Source organism: Electrophorus electricus, chromosome 19 (assembly GCF_013358815.1).
Source record: "Electrophorus electricus isolate fEleEle1 chromosome 19, fEleEle1.pri, whole genome shotgun sequence".
Lineage (NCBI taxonomy): Eukaryota > Metazoa > Chordata > Actinopteri > Gymnotiformes > Gymnotidae > Electrophorus > Electrophorus electricus.
In genome coordinates, this window is record NC_049553.1 from 6,803,056 (window position 1) to 6,824,266 (window position 21,211).

A 21,211-nucleotide genomic window follows, 5' to 3' on the forward strand; every position below is an offset into this window, starting at 1 on the left:
CATTTTAAGCCTCTCTCTCTCTCTCTCACACACACACACCCCATAGATTTATTACTATAAATCAAGAAACAATTATTAGCCACATTCCAGGCTTGTCAATGACCAACTACATAATCTATATAAGGTATTGAATGCTCAGCAATCCAGGCTATATCTATCCTTACCTAGGTTAAATAAAGGTGAAATTGTGTTTGAGCTGGTCATAATAATAATAATAATGATAATAATAAAACAATAAAAAATAGTCATTGTAGTGACTATACACCATATCCACATTAAATACTTTACATATCCTAAAACATGGCCCACTGCTGCTCCTTCCTTTAATGTAACTGCCCACATTCAATCTTGACTACCATGTTCACTACATGTTAACTACACTTACAAATGCCAATCATTTTCAGCTTTAATGTAAAACTGAGCAATTTCATGATCTCACTTCAGTTACTACTGAACCCTACTGGATCTAGAAGTGCATTCTAAATGGTTTAATATGTTACATAACTCTGGATACACTATCACATTCTTAGTTCCCTTACTGCACAAACTTGAAACAATATATAAGCTACTGAAGTTAACAAGGCAACAAAAGTGTAAAAAGTCTAAGGTAAAAAAAAAAGTGTAAAAACTAAGATCTAAGGTAACTTGGTAACCTAGATTTACAATGCTTGTTTGACAGTTACACTCCAAGAAGAAGCTACACACACATATATATATATATATATATATATATATATATATATATATATATATATATATATATATATATATATATATATAAGAAGAAGCAGCAACCTCTGATCTCTTTGAGGCATACAATACAGATAAACATTGTAACTTTTTCTTTTCACTTTGCGAGTAGTATACAGGTCTAACATTAGTACAGGTGACATGCATTCATGTGTTTATGCAGTGTGAGAGCCTTCCCCTACCCCCCATTAGATTCACGAAATGCAAATGTGCATTTGGCTCACATATTTATTATATAGTATATGTTCCAGCAGGCCATATCTTTTTCCTCACACTCTGGCTTTCTACCAATGGCCTTGGCGGGTGCTGCAAAATATTTTTGCTGTTTCTAGGATTTTGTTCTTCTGGACTGAAACTGATGTAATTTCTGGAATATACTGGAGCCATTTCTCCAGTGTACAGGTCAAAGCCCCAAGTGCCCCTATACCCACTTGGACAACCCTGGTATTTTTCCAACTTTTCATATTCGTTCTTTTGGATGTTTCAATCACTTGCCACATCTATTACCATCACTGTTTTCTGCAGATTATGTATGAAGATGTCTGGTTGGTTCCACTATGTCTGGAGCTGGAGGTCCCACAGAATCTTGGCATTGTTGCTTTCCTCCACTCACTGTGGCTTCTCCCATTTGGACCCAGTGGTGTCCAATTCATATGCACTAGCACAGTGTGCAACTTGGGCATGGTTTGGTGTGATACACCCCACCTTTGACAGACTTAGTGTTTAGTGCTTGGTCTTGTACTGCCATGATTAGTGCCTCTGTGCTGTACTTCAGTCCTACCTATTGCAGCTATTGGTAGGGTTGTCTTCCATTAGCCACCTCTGTCATCATATATACACACTTATGTACACTCACCAACCACTTTATTAGATACACCTGTTCAACTGTTCGTTAATGCAAATATCTAATCAGCCAAATCACATGGCAGAAACTCGATGCTTTTAGAGATGCAGACATGGTCAAGATGACATGCTGAAGTTCAAACTTAGCATCAGAATTTAAGTGACTTTGAACATCACATGGTTGTTGGTCCAAGACGGGCTGGTCTGAGTACACAAACTGCTGATGTACTGGGATTTCCATACACAACCAAAGTCTACAAAGTGGTTTACAGAGTACGGTCTGAAAAACAGAAAATATCCAGTGATTGGCAGTTGTCTGGCTGAAAATGCCTTGTTGATGCCAGAGGTCCGAGAAGAATGGCCAAACGGAGCTGAGAGAAAGGCAAGAATAACTCAAATAACCACTCATTACAACTGATGTATGCAGAAGAGCATCTCTGAACATTCTGAACCTTGAAGCAAATAGTCTACATTAGTAGAAAACCAAACTTATTATTGTTGCTGACCACAGTGTACCTATATCTTCTGATGGCTAATTCCAGCAGCATAATGCACCATGTCACAACGCTCAAATCATTTCAAACTGTTTTCTTGGACATGACAATGAGTTCACTGTACACAAGAAGGCTTCAGAGTCAGCAGATCTTAATCAAATAGAGCACCTTTGGGACGTGGCGAGATGGGAGATTTGCATCATGAATGTGCAGCCAACAAATATGCAGCAACTGCATGATGCCATCATACTGACCCAAAATCTCTGAGGAATGTATCCATACCATGACTGACTGACACACACACACACACACACACACACACACACACACACGTCCCAGCACAATCCCAATGCCCTGTGGTTGTCGTCTATCTTTATGTGCAGTATGCAGCAATATAAAGGATTACCAGCATGAAGCTCTGTGAACTTCCTGGGTCTCAAAGCATAACTCCTGCTCAACACATATACATTCCCTCTCTCCCCAATCTGCTGTAACAAGGTAGCTAATGTGCCTAGATTACAATCTACAGACTTCTGAAACAGAAACACACTTTCAGTTTATACACCAACCTTCAAAAACATGTATGTTTTCCCTTCCTTGACCTTATGTCGGTTAATTATGACATAACAGAACACAGGATATTAACTACAACACTAAGAATAGAGAAGAGTATGTGTGTGTGTGTGTGTGTGTGCGAGAGAGAGAGAGAGAGAGAGAGATGGCAAAAATATGTTTTGTTGTCTGTCTGCTTCATATTAAAATGGTGTGACTCAGGGAGCTTCCAAATTGGGACTGGAATCTTGTTTGCTGGTCTAACTGAAGTCTTTATGTAGCATGAAAAAACAGTCTTCTTTTGATCCGGCCTGATTTGATCTGGAACATCCAGAGAACAAGAGTCCAGAGGAACAAGAAGGAGGCTCAAAAAAAGAAGGAAAGGAAAGAAGAGGAGAAGAGGGAAAGAGAGGGAGAAAGGGAGTGTGTCTTAAACAGCAAACCATGTCCCCTCAGCAAAAACACTGCCAACAGGGAGTAAAGACAAATAAATAACAACATGTTCCCATTTTTTTGTTTTGTTTTTTTTCCCCCCAAAATATGGATTATACTATACTGCAATGTCAATAAAAACCTAATGGCCTAGTACATCCTCTATGCGTTAAGCTATGTGTTAAGATATTGGCTACAGCATCATGCATCATGGATGTCAATTGTGTTCTACCCAAGAGTCAGGAGAAATGATAAAGTGACCCATCAGGTAAACTCATTGTTCAGTGACTACTAAGTTCTGGGTCACGTTTGGTTCAATCGTCAGGACCAAGTACTAGGGATTTAAAACATTGTAGGCAACATTATATTTCTTCATGCTGTTTACATTTCATATAGTCATTAAACCTTTGCTATAAAACACAACATTAACTTATTAACTTTGTTTACTTTGTAAATGAAAAATAAAAATAAAGTGACAAATATATTCTCTGAGATGGTTCTTAAAATTAATTTAAAATTATCCCATGACAACAGATCATGGCTGATTTAGCATTTAAACAGTGTAATGAGTAGACCGAGGGGCAGGGGTAGTGGTAATAGGCTTTTTGGAGGTGGGTCCCTTTAAACTGGACAACCATAAAAGAAACAGCTGAAATCAGGGAGAAGTGAGAATAACAAACAAACAAATCAAAACGTACAAATAAACATTTGACATTTAAAAAAACAAAAAACAAAAACAAACAACAGACATAAGCCTTCCATTCATGGAGTCTGTCATTTCTTAATCTGTTGACGATCAACTTTTTGTGCAGCAGCAACCACAGCCTCCCAGCCATTGTTCAGACAGCTGTATTGTTTTCCTTCACTGTAAATCTCCCATTTAAGAAGGGCCAACAATTTCTCAATAGGGTTTAGGTCAGATGAGGAAAGGGACCATGCCATTATTTTTTCATCTTTAAGGTCTTTACTGGCTAGCCACACAGTGGAGTACTTCAGTGCGATGGAGCATTGTCCTGCATAGAAATCATGGTCGTCTTGAAAGATGCAGACTTTTCCTGTACCACTGACTGAAGAAAGTGTCTTCTAAAAACTGGTAGTAGGTTTGGGAGTTGATTTTGAGTCCATCTTCAACCCCAAAAGATCCAACTAGCTCTTTAATAATACCAGCCCATAGCAGTACCCTACCTCCACCTTGCTGGCGTCTGAGCCGAAGTGGAGCTCTGTGCCTGTTACTTATCCAGCCACGGCCCCATCCATCTGGTCCGTCAAGAGTCACTCTTGTCTCATCAGTCCTTAAAACCTTTGAGAAAAAAAAAAAAATCTGTCTTCAGATATTTCTTGGCCCAGTCTTGATGTTTCACCTTACATGCCTTGTTCAGTGGTGGTCAGGTTTCAGCCTTCCTTACCTTGGCCATGTCTCTGAGTACTGAACACCTTGTACTTCTGGGCACACCAGGTAGGTTGCAGTTCTGGAATATGACAGCACTGGAGGATAATGGGTTCCTGGTCGCTTCATGTTTGATTCTTATCAAATCTTTGGCAGTTAATTTGTGTTTATTTTTCTCAAAACACATTTCTTGCGATCCTGTTTGCAAGGGATTTGCAACAGAAAGTTTGATGGTTTTAAGTGTGCTGCATCTCTCTGCAAGACTTCTTAGAATTTTTGATTTTTCGAAGTCAGATAAATCTCTTTGTTGGTCCTTTTGGCCTGAGGAAAAGAGTCTGCCTACTACTTATGCACATCTTGGTATAGGGCGTTAATCTCCTTAGGCCACACCCTCCCTCATTACACCAAAAGCACAATCACCTGATATGCTTATATCCAATAAGCATTCAAGTTTATACAGCTTGGAGTTGAAAAATTATGATATGGTCAACATACTCTCTTGCCTAATAATTGTGCACACAGTGCGGTATTTATTAGGAGTCTTGGCAATTTTAAAACTGCTCTGAATGCTTAGGTTAAATCGACTCTTACTGAACGACGTATTAGAAGCCCCCGCTGCACGTAATTCACTTTAGTGTGCTTTGTGTGTGTGGGTGACGGTCAGGTTACCTTGTGACGTAGAACCAGACCCTAAGCACAGGAGCAGTCTTTTCATTGTGTAAACTGAGTCCATCTACCCCATTTCACCTTCAGATTGTTCTGTCCCGCTAACAGGACCTATAACAAAGTTGGTGGCAGCATACAGCATACCACGGTATCGACAAGTTTTTAAGCAAACCGCCATAATCTGCGTGGCTTTCGCTATATTCGTCTTGGTTAATGAGGATGAATGAATAAAGTTGTACTTATACAGCGCCTCTCTCAGAACCCAAGGACTCTTTACAATTAACATACGGCTTTTACAACCAGTCAACACGCCGTTTATGCAAGCAAACCCGCAAGTAAGAGTTTTTTTACTCTCATTAGGCCCATTTTAGAATAGACTATGCACGAGCGTATGCAGGGCGACATGAGCGGTACCGTTAGTCGTGTTGCGCAGCCGACGAGGTGTTTCAGATGATGTTGAAAGAGTGTTCACGGTCGCTTCGGGCAAATTAGTAACTCTCCAAGCCCTCCACCCAGGCATATAATTCGTAATTAACGATCGAGTTCTGCATCGAACGAAACAAGACAACAAAAAGATGTGCCGTGTGGACATCAGTGCATTTCAATCCTAACTGCAATGCAGGAGCGCGATAAAAAGGAGACGGGAGATGTCATGGTGGAGAGAGGCACACACGGATCAGACCACACGATTATACCCCATTCATCGTTTTTGACAACCTAATCCTCCTTACGTGTTATTTGAAGCGCTGGTCTTAGGCCTCCGTTTATTTTAAATGGCAACAAAACAATGAATTTAAAACCTGCTTTCTGACAGTGAAAGTCTTCATTATGATTCAGCACATACACATGGACATACATCAACAAAGCAGCCCTTACTGTCGACATGAACGACCCAACCAAAGGCAAAACACAACTCACCTCCTCCCTTCCAGCCCCGTTCAGAATAGATTCATCTCTTTCGACTGTCGCCTCCTGCATTTTTCCAGATAGACCCCCTTCGTAGTGGGGATCCGCCCGGAGGATGCACGGTCCGGTGGCCCGGGTCTGGGTCCTCCTCTACGGGTAAGTCACCCCATCCGTCTCTTGCTTCGATCCAATTTAACGACTGGGCAACTCGAGCGAAATGGCATTACAAGCCACCTTCCCTTACGAGCTTTTTGCCAAGTACCTTCAAACGATACGCAAACAGAGTTTTTCTCCGAATTAGTCCGTTGCTCCCAATCATGTCATCCAGCATTTAGATTGGGATACTTATTCTAATGGGAAATTATCCAAATTTGCAGATGCGGACATAAGACCGTTTTGTCTGGGTTTTTCATTTTATGCTACGTAAATATATTATGCGAAATGCACATATCGCTACGGAAGACCCAAAACCCCTATGTGTCCAAACATACCTTTTCACGTTACGCTAAGGATGTAATGAATTTGTTTTTGTCGATTTGCTGGTCTCCTTAAGGGCGATTCAGAGGACGTCATCAGAAGTCCCCTCCGCTTTCCTCCGGCCTATGAGCAGGCACATAGCGGCCCCCCCCCCAAGCACCCTACTATACAAGTCGATGTCATGCACCTGTGCTTTCAAAACAACTGTCTACCGCAATCGTTTCTTTGCAATTCAAGTGCTTAGATATTGTCAGACTATTCTGCATCTCTACAATTATGTGGTTTGTGTGATTTAGTCCATCAGTGCTCAGCAAGTTTTATTAGCTTAAACACTGAGTTGACAAATCAATAAGCAATAAATTGCAAACATAAGGAAAATAAAGCATATTGCAAACCAACAAAGCACTCTCCTCGCCCCAAGTACTTTAGCTAGTCTATTTTAGTCCACGATAGAATCACAGAAGAATGAAATTAAATTCAAACATGTATTTTATTCAGATTTTGTCAACATCAATCTTCTAAAAATAGAGTATAAAGAACACAAATGTGGTGCACTGCATTGCAGTTTTGTATAATGTGATTAGAGTTAGGACAAGGGTCCACGTGTACAGTAGAGTTGGTATACAGTACGGCTCAACACGGGGCCAAGATTTCTGGAAATGCAAAACATCAACAGAATTCACGAAACCATGCACTCGTGCTTAATTTATCCTACAACTTGATATGGGTTTTAGCTCTATACACTTTACAAATCCACAAGACAGTAATTCACTAGATAAATAACATTAAAACAATAATTAGGTAAATTTAGATGCAAATGATGCACACTCAATAAAATGCCTGTGAGGAAGAAATACAAGATACAAACCTTTTGAGTTTACCATATTTGATGGAGGAGAGGAGCTTTTCTCCCTCTGCTTCTGTGACACACTGGGCATATGCATCCAACAAACTGACAGGGGTGAACACATCACAGTTGCATCCAGTGTCATATTGAGAATGTCCAGGCACTGCTTGCTGCGCTATGGTTAATGAGAGCCCACTGAGATGCAGCTGAGGCTTACCTGCTCACCGTACTGTAGTGCTCCAAAATGGCAGCTGCTTTATCACCAGAGATTCCACTGATTTGCATCAGCTGCCTGGCAAACACCTCCCTAACTGTCTGACACTGAGAAAGGAGAATGGCAGATTGAGCTAAAAGTGGGAGGGCATAGGGAAGAGTAAATGATGGTTATATACAAAGGCCCTCCCAGCAGTGAATCAAGTTTACACTTCCAAACTATTTTCTTTGCACACCTTGTTTTTCACAGCTCCATGGTTAAACTCTGTGAAGGAGATGAGTGAGCACTGAGGGCTCTCCATGTCACACTCTATGTCTCCCTCCAGTTCTCTGGAGCGACAGAACAGTGTGCAGTTCTGGGGGGAGAAATTATTCAGTCAAGATAAAACCACCATCTACCCAAGCTAGCTCAAATCAAAAGAAAGCAGTGCTCCACGTTCTACACTGAGAATGAGGCACCTTGTACTGATAAGCAGGCATTGCCTGAGAATGACCTGATAAAGTTTCTGCAGATGTCTGGTCATAACTGTGAGGTAGGCAGCTGATTCCCTAACGTCTTGAACTCTCTTTACAAAGAAGCCATCCACCACCTGAAACGTGCAAACACATGAACACTTCTAAATATAAACACTCATTTTCCAAAAGCATAATGGTGTAGGTTATATGTCTCTGCTCAAATTCAGATGAACATATCTGCATATTATGATATTAAGTGATATTTAGAACTATTTTTGTAACAAAAACAATGTTGAATAGTTGTGTAATTTTGTGGGTGACTGATAATGGATAAAACAGCTCAACAGCTCTATTGCCTACTTCAAAATTTCAAAGTGCATATTCAATTCTAGTATACTATTGTAGTTTTGCATCATACTGTATCCTGGAAAACTGGATACACGTTCTGCACAACATACTACATAATGGTAGACAAGATACTGCATACTGACAAACAAACTGAAGAGTGTGACTGTATATCTATAGTATGTTGTGTTTCATTTAAGGTTCAAGACAGAGTGTTTACTAAAACAATACACAGTTCTTCAATATCAGGTGTGTGTGTTGTCAGTGATGCCAGTTCTGTTAGATTTGAGTGTACACACCTGTGTGTTAACTATAGCTTGCTGTAAAGTGCTCTCTGGTAGACTCATGTGAGCTGCCGCAGACCCACACTCTTCTACCAGATAGATGGGCTTACGAAGGCCACACCTCTTCAGACGGAACTGCCGGAGAAAGCCATCAAACGTTGTTTGGTTGCTGCTGTGTGGGCTAGCAAGCATCATTATGCCGGCAGCCACGCACAGTGAAGTTTGCTGATGCCGAAATATTTGTCCTTATTGCATCCATTCAACACATTCTCAATAAAATGTCACAGCTTGTAGCACTGATCAAGTATCAGTGTTGCATGCATATTTTCTCCTAGTTCCACCCTGCTTGAACTACAGTAATGGTGGACTTGGGAGACAGATGGAATTAGGAGCCTTTCGTATAAGTGCAAACACATGCTTTCACTTCACTACCAAGGTTTGTGGTAATCAAATATAAACCTATTATGACCCATTATTCCTGTTGAGTTTATATCAAAATTTATATGCTCATTTTATACCTTCTGCTCTCTGAAGCGACCATCCATGATGCTGCCACAAAGATCATCTATCCTCTTCCTCTCTATGATGTAATCGAGGACCAGCTCTTTTGCCACAGGTGGGCGCAACTGACCTTCATTTAAATACAGCTATTAACACACTTCCAGGAAAATGCTATACAGAGGCTGTACATACAATTGCAAGCAATATTGCTCATCAGTACTCCAATGACAAAATTTGCACTGGTAACTCCACCTGTGCATCCCTCTGAAACTCCTATCTTTTTGCTAACACTTGTGCAGAAATATTCACTAAATATTAGGGTATTCTTAAAGTAATTCTATTGACTAATGTGCTACAAAATCTTTAATAAAAACAACAACAACAACAACAACAACATCATCTACAGAATCTCTGATAGTTTGTAACATACCAGGCTAAATACAGTATATGAACCACAATATAAACATCTATGGGTATTAAAAATGAGAGTCAGTCAAGAGTGAATGCATAAGAGATTACCTGGAACAGGTTCCACTTTCTCACGAGCAATCCACAGGAAGTCTCCCACATTAAGCTTCCTGATGTCAAATATCACTCCATTCTTCTGCAGCTCTTTAACCAGCTCTTGTTTGCGTGCTGTGTTTCCTCTACCATGCCAAAGACATCTCTTGAGCAACAAAATAGAAACTCACAGCTGGAATAAAGCACATTATGCACAATGAAAAATCTTCCACCTACCCAGTAGTTTCAATGAAGTCAACACACAGCACAATGTCATAAGAGCCAGGGAGAAGGTGGCCATCTCTGCCTGTTCCGGAAAGACCTGAGCATGTTGGAACATTTTCTGCCTGGTTTACTGTGGTGGCTGCAGTTGGCTCCTCTGATGGGATACTGAAGCAAATAAGAAAAACTTTGAACTAATTTTGCACAAAAGAACAGATCTCATGAGAAAGACTATGGAGATTGGCATTAAAGTAGTGGAGAAAAAAATCTTGATCTTGTTTTTTTTCCTGCATCTTATAAATGTCTTGACAGAATGCCTAGCATGGCCTTTTTTACTCCTTTCAGACACAATCTTTTGTTACTTTACTTCTCTAAACACAACTCTTAGTCTGGCATTGTCTCCATCTATAAACTTGCTAATCATTCGCTCTCACCAGTTGTTTTCAGCTATATCCTCTTCTTCCCATTCCCCCTCATTCACAGTGAGGTTAATGGTAACTGGTCCATCTCCCGACTCCTCAGCCAGAGTCGCCTTCTCCTTGTCTCGTCCACAATCATCCCCTCTTTCTTCAAACTCCAGTCTCTCTGCTAGAGCTAGACCCAGCTCAGTCAATGAATACCTGACAAACAAACAAGAAAAGAGGGAGATGCAAACAGATCAGCTCCTGCATTCATATTAAAACATTAAGGCAGACAGTATACACATATTACTTAAATAAACTATTTATATAATACAAAATGTAAACAATTTCACAACAAAATACACAATAGAGCTTAATATGAAACAATAGAATTTTTTCTATCACATGATATATACTATATTGACAAAAGTTCTGGGACACACCTCTTAATTATTGAGTGCAGGTGTTTCATTCATTCCCATTGCCACAAGTGTATAAGATCAAGCACCTAGCGTGGCAGTCTGCCTTTAAAAACTTTTGTGAAAGAATGGGTTGTTCTCCAAAAAAAAAATAAAAATAAATAAATAAATAAATTTGTGAAACGTCTTCCCTCCTAGATATTCCAAGATCAACTGTGAGTGATCTTATTGAAAAGTGGGAGTGTTTAGGAACCTCAACTATGAAGTGGCAGATGATATGAAGTTACAGAGCGGGTTCGCTAAGTGTCAAGGCACATAGTGCATAAAAGTTGCTAAAGCTCTTTTCATTCAATAACTGCAGAGTTCTGAACCTCCTCTTGCATTAACATCAGCACAAAAACCGTGTGCCAGGAGTTTCATGTCATAGGTTTCCATGGCCGAGCAGCTGCAAGCAAGCCTTACATCACCAGGCATAATGCCAAGTGCCGGATGGAGTGGTGTAAAGAATGCTGCCACTGGACTCTGGAGCAGTGGAAATGTATTCTGCAGCGTGATGAATCACAATTCTCTCTGGCAGTCTGATGGAGGGGTGTGGGTTTGGTAAATGCCAGGAAAAGGTTACCTGCCTGACGGCATTGTGCCAACTATAAAGGTTGGTGGAGGAGGGATAATGCTAGGGGGTGGTTTTACAGAAGTTGACCTAGGCTCTTCAGGTCCAGTGAAAGGTAATCTTAATACTTCAGCATACCAAGACATTTCGGAAAATCGTATAGTTTTGACTTTGTGGGTACAGTTTGGGGAAGGCCCTTTTCAGTTTGAGCTTGACTGGCCAGCACAGATCCCTGACCTCAACCCCACTGATCACTTTTGAGATTAACTAAAATGGAGACTGTAAGGCAGGCTCTTGTACCCATCATCAGTGTCTGACCTCACAAATGCTCTTTTGGATGAATGGGCAAAAATTCCCACAGATCTAGTATAAAAAAAAATACATGCATGTTATAGCTGCAAAGGAGGATCAACTCTATATTAATACCTATGGATTTAAAATAGCATGTCCCATTACTTTTGCCCATATAGTGTAAATTGTCATATTGTACAGCTCTATTTGGATGAATTTGGTGTTCTAAAATTATTCTGAAACCTCTGTCTTGGACCATTTCACAGTAATGTGAGGACATAATTTTGAGTCAGGTTGAAACAGGTGCATTTTGCAATACTGAGTGAGATTTACCTTGCAGGGCTGTGGGTCTTCAGGAGTAGGTTCTTCTGGATAAGGGTGCTTACAGAGGACCATGCTGTGTATTTACTGCCTAGATCAGGCTACCCACAAAGAACAGAATGCAAAAGCTGGGCTAAATACCATTATCTAAACTCTGGAGAGACCAGGCCTTTCCATAAAAGTAGGTATATTATAGTTTATAATATGTTTTAAAAGTTGAATCAGCAGTCTTACCACAGTGAAGGATTTATCACAGATGGACTGTGCCTCATTCTGCAGTTCGTTTTTAAACATGAAGCCTTTACTGCCAGGTAACTAAGAAGCAAAGACAGATATAAACAGCAATATCCTTTAGTTATATATCCATAGACTTTGCTGAAAATACATAAATCAGTAAAAGCATGTCATGTTTGTTCCTTGTGGTGCTTTAGCCATGTGCACTATACTGCTAGTAAAGCTAGGTGTACAGTGTTGGTGGGGGCAGCAGGAGCTCAGTGGCTAAGGTACTTGACGTAATGAGAAGGTTGCCAGTTCAAGCCCCATCACTGCCACGTTGCTACTGTTGGGGCCCTGATCCCTCAACTGTTCAAGTTGTATTCAGTCATAATTGTAAGTTGTTTTGGATAAGTGTCAGATAAATGTATGTCTATAGTTCACCTGTGAGTTCCTGTACAACGTGAGCAGAACAGCATAGGCTCCAGATCTTTTCTGGGGTACATACTCCCTCTTCTTCTTTACTCCACCTTCCTTTCTGATAATACCTTCTGCTTTCCTCTACAGTGAAAATGTTTATCAGTCAGCGGAAGCCTCTCATTTGAGAGACACAGTGTGTGTTTATTTGAAATGATAGTTTAACCTACCATGCTTCCTTCACTTATTCCCAAAGGTTCCTTCGAAGAATGTGATGCAGATTTGTCAGGGTGCAGGTTGCCGTGGGGCTGATTTGTAGTAAAACCACTTGAAAGGGAATGAACATCAGCGTGGACATCTGTAAAATAACAAAAGGAATATAAACATAAGTTTGTGGCACTACGGCCTTTACATTTAAATCTCCAGAAGGACAAACTGTACTCCTTAGCACCCGTATCTCGTCAATTTACCGTTTTCTCTGTAGTGGTTCTGAAGCCTTTCATCCAGGATCTTACAAATACCATCTCCAAAATTCTGTAGGATCTTTGCCTCTTTGCCGTTTTTCAGTGGAAGAGGGTACTTCTTCAAAGAGTTAATAGCCTTAAAGAAAAAGCAGAACGTATTGTTCGGCAGGCGTAAGGCTGCATCAAACTAGACTACTCTGGTCATATTATCCACAAAATCCACCATCTGATTATGAAAGAACATAGTTCACCTTTTGATACACATACTGCGTTTTCAGCCCCTTCTCTTTGGCGTGATCACGCATCTCAGTTAACCACTGAAGGAAAAGAGGGTTGGGGCAAGGGGTTAACGGTCTTTTCCGACCTAGGCGCACCGGCCCCTGCTCCGACGGCATATTAAAATCCAGTAACCGACCCTAGCCACTACACGAGGTAAGACACAGATGCGTAGCTACATCTTGAAGGTGATAAGATAACGCTACCAATTCAAAACTGAACAAGGCAAACGCAGACTGTATTGGTGCCAATGTAGCTGACCGCTACATTTTCTGTCTCCACGTCTCTTATTTAGCCATCTAGCTTGCTACCGAACTATTATTATTATTATCTTAGAAGCAAGCGAGTGTATTTTAGTATAATGGGAACCTTTGGCTATTGCGGTGCTAACGTTACATTAGTATGTCCGCCCAGTGTTTTTACATGACACTGCTTGTCCCACTCTGCCTATGGCAGCTAGCTAACATAGTTTATTAAATAGTTAGCTTAGCTAGCTAAGCTAAATTGGCAACACAACAAAGCGGTTGGCCATCTTAGATTAACGTCCGAACTGTTGCTCACATTAACGTCTCCCTTCTCAAAGGGAGAGTAAAAGAATGTCAGGCTACTACATTGGCTACGCTGTAGCGCGTTACGGACGTCGTCTGAATGTGGCAGGCTGAACGTGGTCTTTTCCCCGCCGGTGTGTTTGAAAATAGACGTATACGTGTCTTCAGCCTCGCGACAATGTATCCTAATTAAGCGCGCAGCGCAGGCAGCGCCACTCTCAGGCCTGATGGAATAAAAACATTGCGGCACGAAATTAGATTTTGCGTGGACCAGGCATGGTGCACAATTATGTTAGTTTACAATTAAAACGTACCAGTGCTTCCTAGTCTGAGGACGTTGTAGTAATCGCTTGGTTACTGCATGGTCTATCATATGTTTAAACCCTCAATAGATCTAGACCCTGTGCATAGCAAGAACGTGGTCTTCTTTCTAAATTAATAAATATTACATATAACGGGCCTAACGAAAAACACCTAAACCGTTAACATCCAGGAGCCCTGCAATGAGGCTGCTTGTGAATTCCAGCAACAAGACCCAACAAGGATCTGGAATCTGCTGCGTGCGCACACGACATCCACCCACTGACTCGCTCATACCCACGCTCCCCGTCTCTCGCTGCTCACAACACTTTCTGATTTTCTGGGGGGGAAAAAAATCAAAGAGCTGAAAGAATTTGAATTTGTAACTCAACTTGTCAACCAAGATATCTTACGATGCTCACGGTCCATGTACGCAATGAGTAATACGTGACATGAAATAAACATTTATTGTGTAAGAGAATGCACATTCATAAAAAAAAAGATCAGTAATAAAATACAACGTTATACACTCTTCCACAAAATCGATAATCTGCTTCTGTTTAAACTATTACGCTTGAATATCAGCACACATTGAATGGCTTGTTTGTCAGTAGCGGCTGTTAGATATCAAATCACATATTAATTGTATGCCATTTGTATATGTGTGAAGTGAACATTGCCAGTTACCCTTGAGGCTCCTAAGGTATGTCTAAAATGTGAAAATAATGTCCACAATGAATAATACGTATTAATTGTTAATATAAACGTAGAAAATCTGGGATAAATGATAAACTCCACCCCGGAAATATTACAAACCAGCATGATAAATATAAATCTATATTTACTAAACATCTATCAGTATATATTACAAACAATAATCTTTGACAAACATTCTTTTCTTCTTTAGTACCCCCCCCCATCAAAAAAACTAAGAAAATAAGGCACTGTTGTAATTTTTTAAACTTGAGCACTTTAATGTAAAAATGTCTGCCCTGAGCCAAAACACCATATAGGATTTATTGTATTTACATAAAGTAGTGTTACATTCTTATCACTTTCAGTATTAGAAAATGCCTTAATGTAAACTGAACTAGTGCATAATTATTACCAATTTCAAAGGGAAGACCCAGCCCTCATCAATAGCTGTAGTGTAAACTGTGAGTGAATCTATGATTAGTGCTTAAGGCACATTAACCAGTTCATCTAATATATCATGGCACGGAATAAAACTTATTGCAGTTATAATTTCAGTGTAACCAAGTTTCCCCCTCTATTTTTCCTTCTTCATCTTTATATATGTGAAACAGCTGTCATAGTAGCATGAACGGTGTGCAAATTCTTCATTTTGCTTCCCTTACTTGCCAACACACAAATCCTTCTACCTTCCTCCTGACCCTGCTGTGTCATCACTATTCTGTGACAGAGGGGACCCAGGCAGGGAGCTCTCCTCGCATCCACTCATGCCTGCTGCTCCTGACTGCCTGCGTGCCCCCTTGGCCCGCAAGAAGGCACTGTTTGGATGCTGAGTGTGGAGGTGACGGAGCAAGGCGTCCTGGGTGGAGGCTGTGTGCCCACACTCCTCGCAAACATAGAGTTTAGTGCGCCGTTCTTTGTAGGCATACTGTTGTGTCACACCGTGGATCTTCTTCATGTGGGATTCCAGAGAGCAGCGCTGCGTGAAGGCTTTTTCACATAAATCACATTTGTATGGACGAACACCTTGGAGAGAGAGAGACATATATGTTTAAGGATCTCTGTGTAGTATGTATTCAGTAGACACAGAGCTTTGACCTGCAGTCTTAAAGTAGGACCAAAAGCAATGAAACTATAACTTTACCTAAATCCAGTATACATACATTTCTACACAACTCTGTAAATAAATCTGATCAATACTTGTTTGGTTCACTACCCACGAAAAGTAATTCTACCAGCAAAATCTTTTATGCTCACATACCTGTGTGCGTGCGTACATGCCTCTTGAGATCGAAGGTGTCATTAAAGCCCTTGCCGCAGAAATTGCACAGGTGCCTTTTCTGTTCACTGTGGCACTTTAGGTGTCTATTGAGCATTCGCTGAAACTGAAATACCTTCTGGCACACCTGACAAACATAGCTTCCACCCGCTGCAGATGCTAAAGATGTCAGAATGCTGGGTGTGGGGCATAAGTTTGCCATGATGACTGGAGGACCAGTAGTCACACATGGCATGAGAGGTGGCACCTCAGCAGGAGGTTCTCCAGTGGTAACCTGTAAATATAAAAAGGAAAGGAAGATATATGAAGGAAGATCAGATATTTTGTTAAATGACTCGTATTTCTTTCCAACTTGAACCGTTGCTGAATAGCCTGAACGTCCAAAATATTTCAGTTAAAAAATCACCATTTTTCTATCAGTTAAAATTACTTTGAAATCACCATGAACCAGAGGTCTGTCAAAATAGGTAGATGATTACCACTGAAACAATGCAGCTCTAACCAGTTTTTACCTGGAGAGCATTAAGGCTAAAATAGTAACTAATGAATTGCACATTACTGAAAAGGCCTCACCTTGATCTTGGAGCGGACATATGTGCTGCTCTGTGAACTTCTGATGCGCTCTATCTCTGGGCTGTGGTGCTGTCCCAGAGCAGTAGAGGATGGAAGTTCGGCAGTAGAAACCATGGCATGGGGGTCCTGTGGATATCTATGTGTGCATAAGGTATGTTCTTTACGCGTGGACAGGCACAGGGCCACTTCAGCTGTACTGGCTTCTGTCTCCTCCCAAAGAGCTGGAGGGGTCATGGACACTGAAGGAGAAAATAAAGACATCAAGAGCAAATATATGAGTATCAGTTGAATCATTTGAGAGGAGTGGTGGCAAAATATCATTATCTTCGTTAGCAGCACACCTCACTATTTTCTCAACCAAATTTTACTTCAAATTTTTGCTTTCTTTTTTGACCTGTCAACAATTCATGTTTCTCTTCCACAGTTAGGGTTACAACTTCCAGACCACCCATATACTGCCATAGGCGGTGATGAAGAATGTGAATATTATTAGAAACTGGATGTTACATGTGGCTCTCAGGAGACTGGGGACAGTTGTGCCTCCGGGGAAGGTGTGTGTGAGTGGGTGGGAGGCAGGCGTATGTTTCTCTCTGCGTGTGTGTCTGCGTGTGCATGCGTGCGTGCGTGTGTGTATGTATTGTCCTGGACTGAAGTCAGCCACTCCTATTACGGCAGTACCAGTCTTACCAGCCAGGCTAGAGACACAGGCTTATGCTCTCTTTATACAAGTGTGCATACAACACAACAAAGGCTGCAAACAAGACTCCAGTAAAGTATCATGTTTTCTAACATCCCAATTTTCAATGATCTATTAAATAATAATAATAATAATAATAATGTCCTGCCACTCTGGCTATCCTACAACTTTTTTACAGTAAGTAGTGCACAAAGAACCTCTTGATCCTGGTGAAACATAATCAGACAAATTGCAAATTATAATGCAAATTTTGTGTGCTCTATGTAACGGTATGTGCAGCACACAACAGTACAGAGTGGCCTTTTCTCTGTATACACTGGCTATTCGTGGTTTCTGTTCCTCCAGATGGGGCATATTGTTTTTAATGTCTCCCAATATTTTTTCATCTCCTGTGCTTCTCTTGAGCTCAGGGTGTTATCCTGCATTATGGGGATGTAAGCAAAGGCCAAATAAACAAACAAATATATAAGAATCCTACAGCATTTTGCTATAGCTGATGCACTGATTTCTTTTCTTGCTTAACCTATCTGGATTTATCTTGAGCTGTGTTCCAACCCCTCCCTGTTCTTAACCACACCATGTGTGTTTGCAGCCAACGTGGAACACAGGAAACAAATGTGGATAGGCGTGAAACCTAAACCTCATTTTATAAAATATAGTTAGAAGAAATAAGTGTTTTTCTTATAAGTGTATAAGATAAGTGTATATAATAAGTGTATTTTCCCTTTAACAGCCCAATATTGTTGCTGGAACAGACCAATTCACTTTCGTTTCCCTTTTTGTTTTGATAGGCCCATTTATATTCACATTTAAGTAAATTAAGTGAAGCCAGAGCGTTTGGTATATATGGCTAGTCAGGACTAAGATATGGAGAAAAGACAAGTAGCCTGCTGGCTGTGCACAGATCCTACTCCTTTTATGGGCTTACATTGCACATTGTTCCAAATCTGGTTTTCATGTCTTATCTCGCAACTTTGACACATTTCATGTGACGACACAGCCTACGGGTTCAGTCAATTATGCCGTGAAAAGGGAGATAATATTCGGACAAACACAACAAAGCCTAAATGGAAAAAAAAATAAGACACCTGGTATAAAGCCCAAGGTAAGGTCGATAAATAAAAGCGTATTCCACTAAGATTGTCAAGGGGAATATCAAACGTAAAGTGAAAGGTAGACCTTGCCTACTCTTGGAGAGTTTACTCGTGAACAGGCTGTACCATGTTTGCCAAGGGTGTAGCGGGAAACAGACTGCGCGGCGAAGTCCGTTATTTCCTTCGCTGTTCATTAACTCAGCCATGGACGACACTTCTAGTAAACATTAGTTTTCTTACAAAACGAATTTAAACTTAGGTTTTTAGAAAAGAACTTGCTGAATATCTCATATGACAATGTGAACGAAAGTACAGGCAATAAGGCTACTGTAATTGTGTTCGTTTAAGTAACGAACATCCTACGTGGTCATAAGCGTTTACTTAGGACGAGGCCGTTTATAATTAGGCCAAAATTGAAACTACAGATTGTTGGTTACGGAATCGATAACAACAAGAACAGGTACACGAAACAACTTAACTGTAGCTTACCACATAAATACCTGATAACTACAATTAATCTGTTTCAACAAGGACTCTGGTTTCAGTGTGATGGCAAAACAACGTAGAACGACTTTGATATTTTTAACGACACAAATATATATAATATATAAATTTACAGAAATAGCCATCAAATTAGTTGGTTTATTCCTAAAGTTATAGTCAATCTAAATTTTTTGTTCACAACAATAATAGGATACTAAACAATTTTATTGAGTTTCGCGTTGTAAAGGAGGAAAAGAATATGTGGCTATCTTTTTGGTGGTTGTTGCGTTGTGTAGGCTATGCGTGTAGGATCTGGTCGGAAATTAAGTTCTAATTGCACCCCTAAAATCCAGCCAGATGTAGTAAATTATTAGCCTGATTGTTTGTAGTGATGAAGGAAATGGTCCAGGGGAAGGGGTTCACAAAAAGAGGGCTGTCTTGTACGTATTCCGTTAGATGAATCAGCACATTATCTGACATTCGTAGTTTAATTCTATCTGCTTTTCCAGACCTTTTAAGCAATCACAAATGGAGCGAGTTTTGCTGTTGGCAAACCTTCTCGCAGCGTATCCCTTTGGCCTGTGGATCACACCACCATAGCTATTGCCTTAGCCTAGATCTCGTAAGTAAGGAGGTATTAAAAGCATTATGTTTCGTGTAGGCAAAACGGTGTCTAACACAATGTGTTGCAATGAATTTTACATCGTGTATATGGAAGCCAAATGGGTCTGAAGGTCAACTAAGCGGGTTGTAACGGCTCCTTCTGTCCCTTTACCTCTCGGGAACACATTTTAAAAGATCATTGTGATCATAATGAAATGTTCAGACTGTTATTGTGCTCATTAAATTCGACGCATTAAATGTGGATATTAAAGGTTAGCCTGAATGTGTACAATAGTCTTAAAACAGTTTTCCCGAGATTGGAAAAAATATGTATATTCTAGGGAATTACTTTCTTTCGTTGACCAAATTGCTTTAAAATGATCACGAATTTGTATTAGTATATTAACGACTCGTATGCTAATTTGTGAAAAAATCTATTACACGATGCACGTTTACCGTTATTCGGTTTAGCCTGTGTGTTTCGGGCTACTCAAGTTAAATGGTGTGTAAGCTCATGATCGTGTCTTCTCACCTGGTATGTAAATGTCTCCGCGTTCGTGGTCAGGGAGATCACTCCAGTTTCTCTTAGCGGGTGAAACACTAGGCTTTTTCACCAGGAATGCTCGCGGCATGGTCTGTTCTCCAGGTTGTTCTCCGCTATGCTTCTCTGGCTTTCTATTGTACGCAGAACTGACCGGTAAACTACTTACGAGACTGAAAACAGACTAAATAGGAAAAAGAATCAAATAAAAGTCTTGCTTGTATGATGGCGTCAGGTAAGTAGTAATGTAAAATTAGGGGATTTTACTCCCGGTTCTGCTCTCTCCTGACTAGCACTACAAACTTTTGTACCTATAGGCTACAGGTTCCCGTGGCGTCTCTCACGATTTTTCCACTTTTGCGTGCTCTCCCTTGTCTTCCGTAACTTTCAGCTTCCAAGGTATCCCTGGCCTAAGGCGTTTATACTTGATATAAACAGGCACCGACCTGATAGCCCTGTTAACGGACAACGACCTAGGAAATATTCCGATCCCTTCACTTGAGACGCAACACGGCGAATTTCAAAGGTTGATTGAAGCGCAGGTACACATTTCATGAGGAAACAGGTGGCAGCGCGCATGCGTCTGGAAATAACGGTGACAACAAACCCGACCCAGGCCAGCCTCTGCGTTTTACCTGTTCGACCGGTTTTCTTCCCCCCTCTCTCTCTCACACACACTCCCAGTTACCATTCCGCTTCAAGGCGGGAGTGACTGAGGGTAATAATAAGTAGAACTGAACAAGAAGGATGGAGATTGACATAAAACCCAACTTTTAACACTGAAACGTAGGCCTACGAAAAGGTGGCTAGCTAAGACACAGTTAAAGAAAAGGCGTGGCGACTGCTCAGTACGACCGACACACGTAACACTAAAAACATTGGGTAGTTGACAACAAGTTGAAACGGGAATATTTTAAGGGCATCAATACTTTGATGCACTATAGGTTTTACATAAAACCATAACTAATGAACGGGAAGATTCAGACAGCTGAACAAAAACCCTTTCCCCATTCTTAAGAACAAAAGGTCAGTTTATAAAGATCTGGTCACTGATTCCATCGACAGCCATGATTCACTTCTCTGGTACTTCTGAAAGCCCCCAAGAAAACCAC

At 40.7% G+C, this 21,211-nt stretch overlaps 3 protein-coding genes across 4 annotated transcripts in view; all 3 read right to left on the reverse strand.

Annotated features, from left to right (window-relative positions):
- The window catches only part of LOC113579813 (transmembrane protein 151A), a 27,505-nt gene extending 20,906 nt beyond the window's left edge, over window positions 1–6,599 (reverse strand). Inside the window, exons 1-2 of one of the 2 annotated variants that reach the window (XM_035519739.1) lie at window positions 6,522–6,599; window positions 6,043–6,292 (exon numbers count right to left, since the gene is read on the reverse strand). In XM_035519739.1, the coding sequence (XP_035375632.1) occupies window positions 6,043–6,102 (60 nt within the window). In that variant the 5' untranslated portion in view covers window positions 6,103–6,292; window positions 6,522–6,599. Of the gene's footprint in view, window positions 1–6,042 lie in introns of both variants that reach the window. The other variant, XM_035519740.1, reaches the window with a different exon arrangement.
- A 379-nt stretch (window positions 6,600–6,978) lies between these two features.
- mus81 (MUS81 structure-specific endonuclease subunit) lies at window positions 6,979–14,010 on the reverse strand. The gene is made up of 16 exons (XM_027003800.2): window positions 13,264–14,010; window positions 13,019–13,148; window positions 12,779–12,906; window positions 12,576–12,692; window positions 12,153–12,233; window positions 11,931–12,019; window positions 10,311–10,496; window positions 9,892–10,044; window positions 9,673–9,800; window positions 9,171–9,283; window positions 8,668–8,787; window positions 8,062–8,157; window positions 7,804–7,923; window positions 7,572–7,675; window positions 7,376–7,459; window positions 6,979–7,160 (listed from the first exon to the last, which is right to left on the reverse strand). The coding sequence occupies exons 1-16, from the start codon at window positions 13,405–13,407 to the stop codon at window positions 7,094–7,096; spliced, it is 1,860 nt and encodes a 619-aa protein (XP_026859601.2). The 5' UTR covers window positions 13,408–14,010; the 3' UTR covers window positions 6,979–7,093.
- Window positions 14,011–14,652: 642 nt separating this feature from the next.
- Window positions 14,653–20,190, reverse strand: ovol1a (ovo-like zinc finger 1a). The gene is made up of 4 exons (XM_027003823.2): window positions 20,091–20,190; window positions 16,682–16,920; window positions 16,091–16,382; window positions 14,653–15,855 (listed from the first exon to the last, which is right to left on the reverse strand). Exons 1-4 carry the CDS (start codon window positions 20,188–20,190, stop codon window positions 15,515–15,517), a joined length of 972 nt encoding a protein of 323 aa, XP_026859624.2. The 3' UTR covers window positions 14,653–15,514.
- Window positions 20,191–21,211: the final 1,021 nt, after the last annotated feature.

What these genes read in the sequence shown, in the direction of transcription:
- mus81 (XM_027003800.2), bottom strand. Translation starts at nt 13,407, where the DNA reads ATGCCGTCGGAGCAGGGGCCGGTGCGCCTAGGTCGGAAAAGACCGTTA. An exon ending in CGTTGTACAGGAACTCACAG is followed by an intron (nt 12,234 to 12,575) that starts GTGAACTATAGA and finishes TTTGCTTCTTAG; the next exon opens with TTACCTGGCAGTAAAGGCTT. An exon ending in GACTTCATTGAAACTACTGG is followed by an intron (nt 9,801 to 9,891) that starts GTAGGTGGAAGA and finishes TTGGCATGGTAG; the next exon opens with AGGAAACACAGCACGCAAAC.
- ovol1a (XM_027003823.2), bottom strand. Translation starts at nt 20,190, where the DNA reads ATGCCGCGAGCATTCCTGGTGAAAAAGCCTAGTGTTTCACCCGCTAAG. An exon ending in CGGAGACATTTACATACCAG is followed by an intron (nt 16,921 to 20,090) that starts GTGAGAAGACAC and finishes TTTCTCCTTCAG; the next exon opens with TGTCCATGACCCCTCCAGCT. An exon ending in GCATGTACGCACGCACACAG is followed by an intron (nt 15,856 to 16,090) that starts GTATGTGAGCAT and finishes TCTCTCTCCAAG; the next exon opens with GTGTTCGTCCATACAAATGT.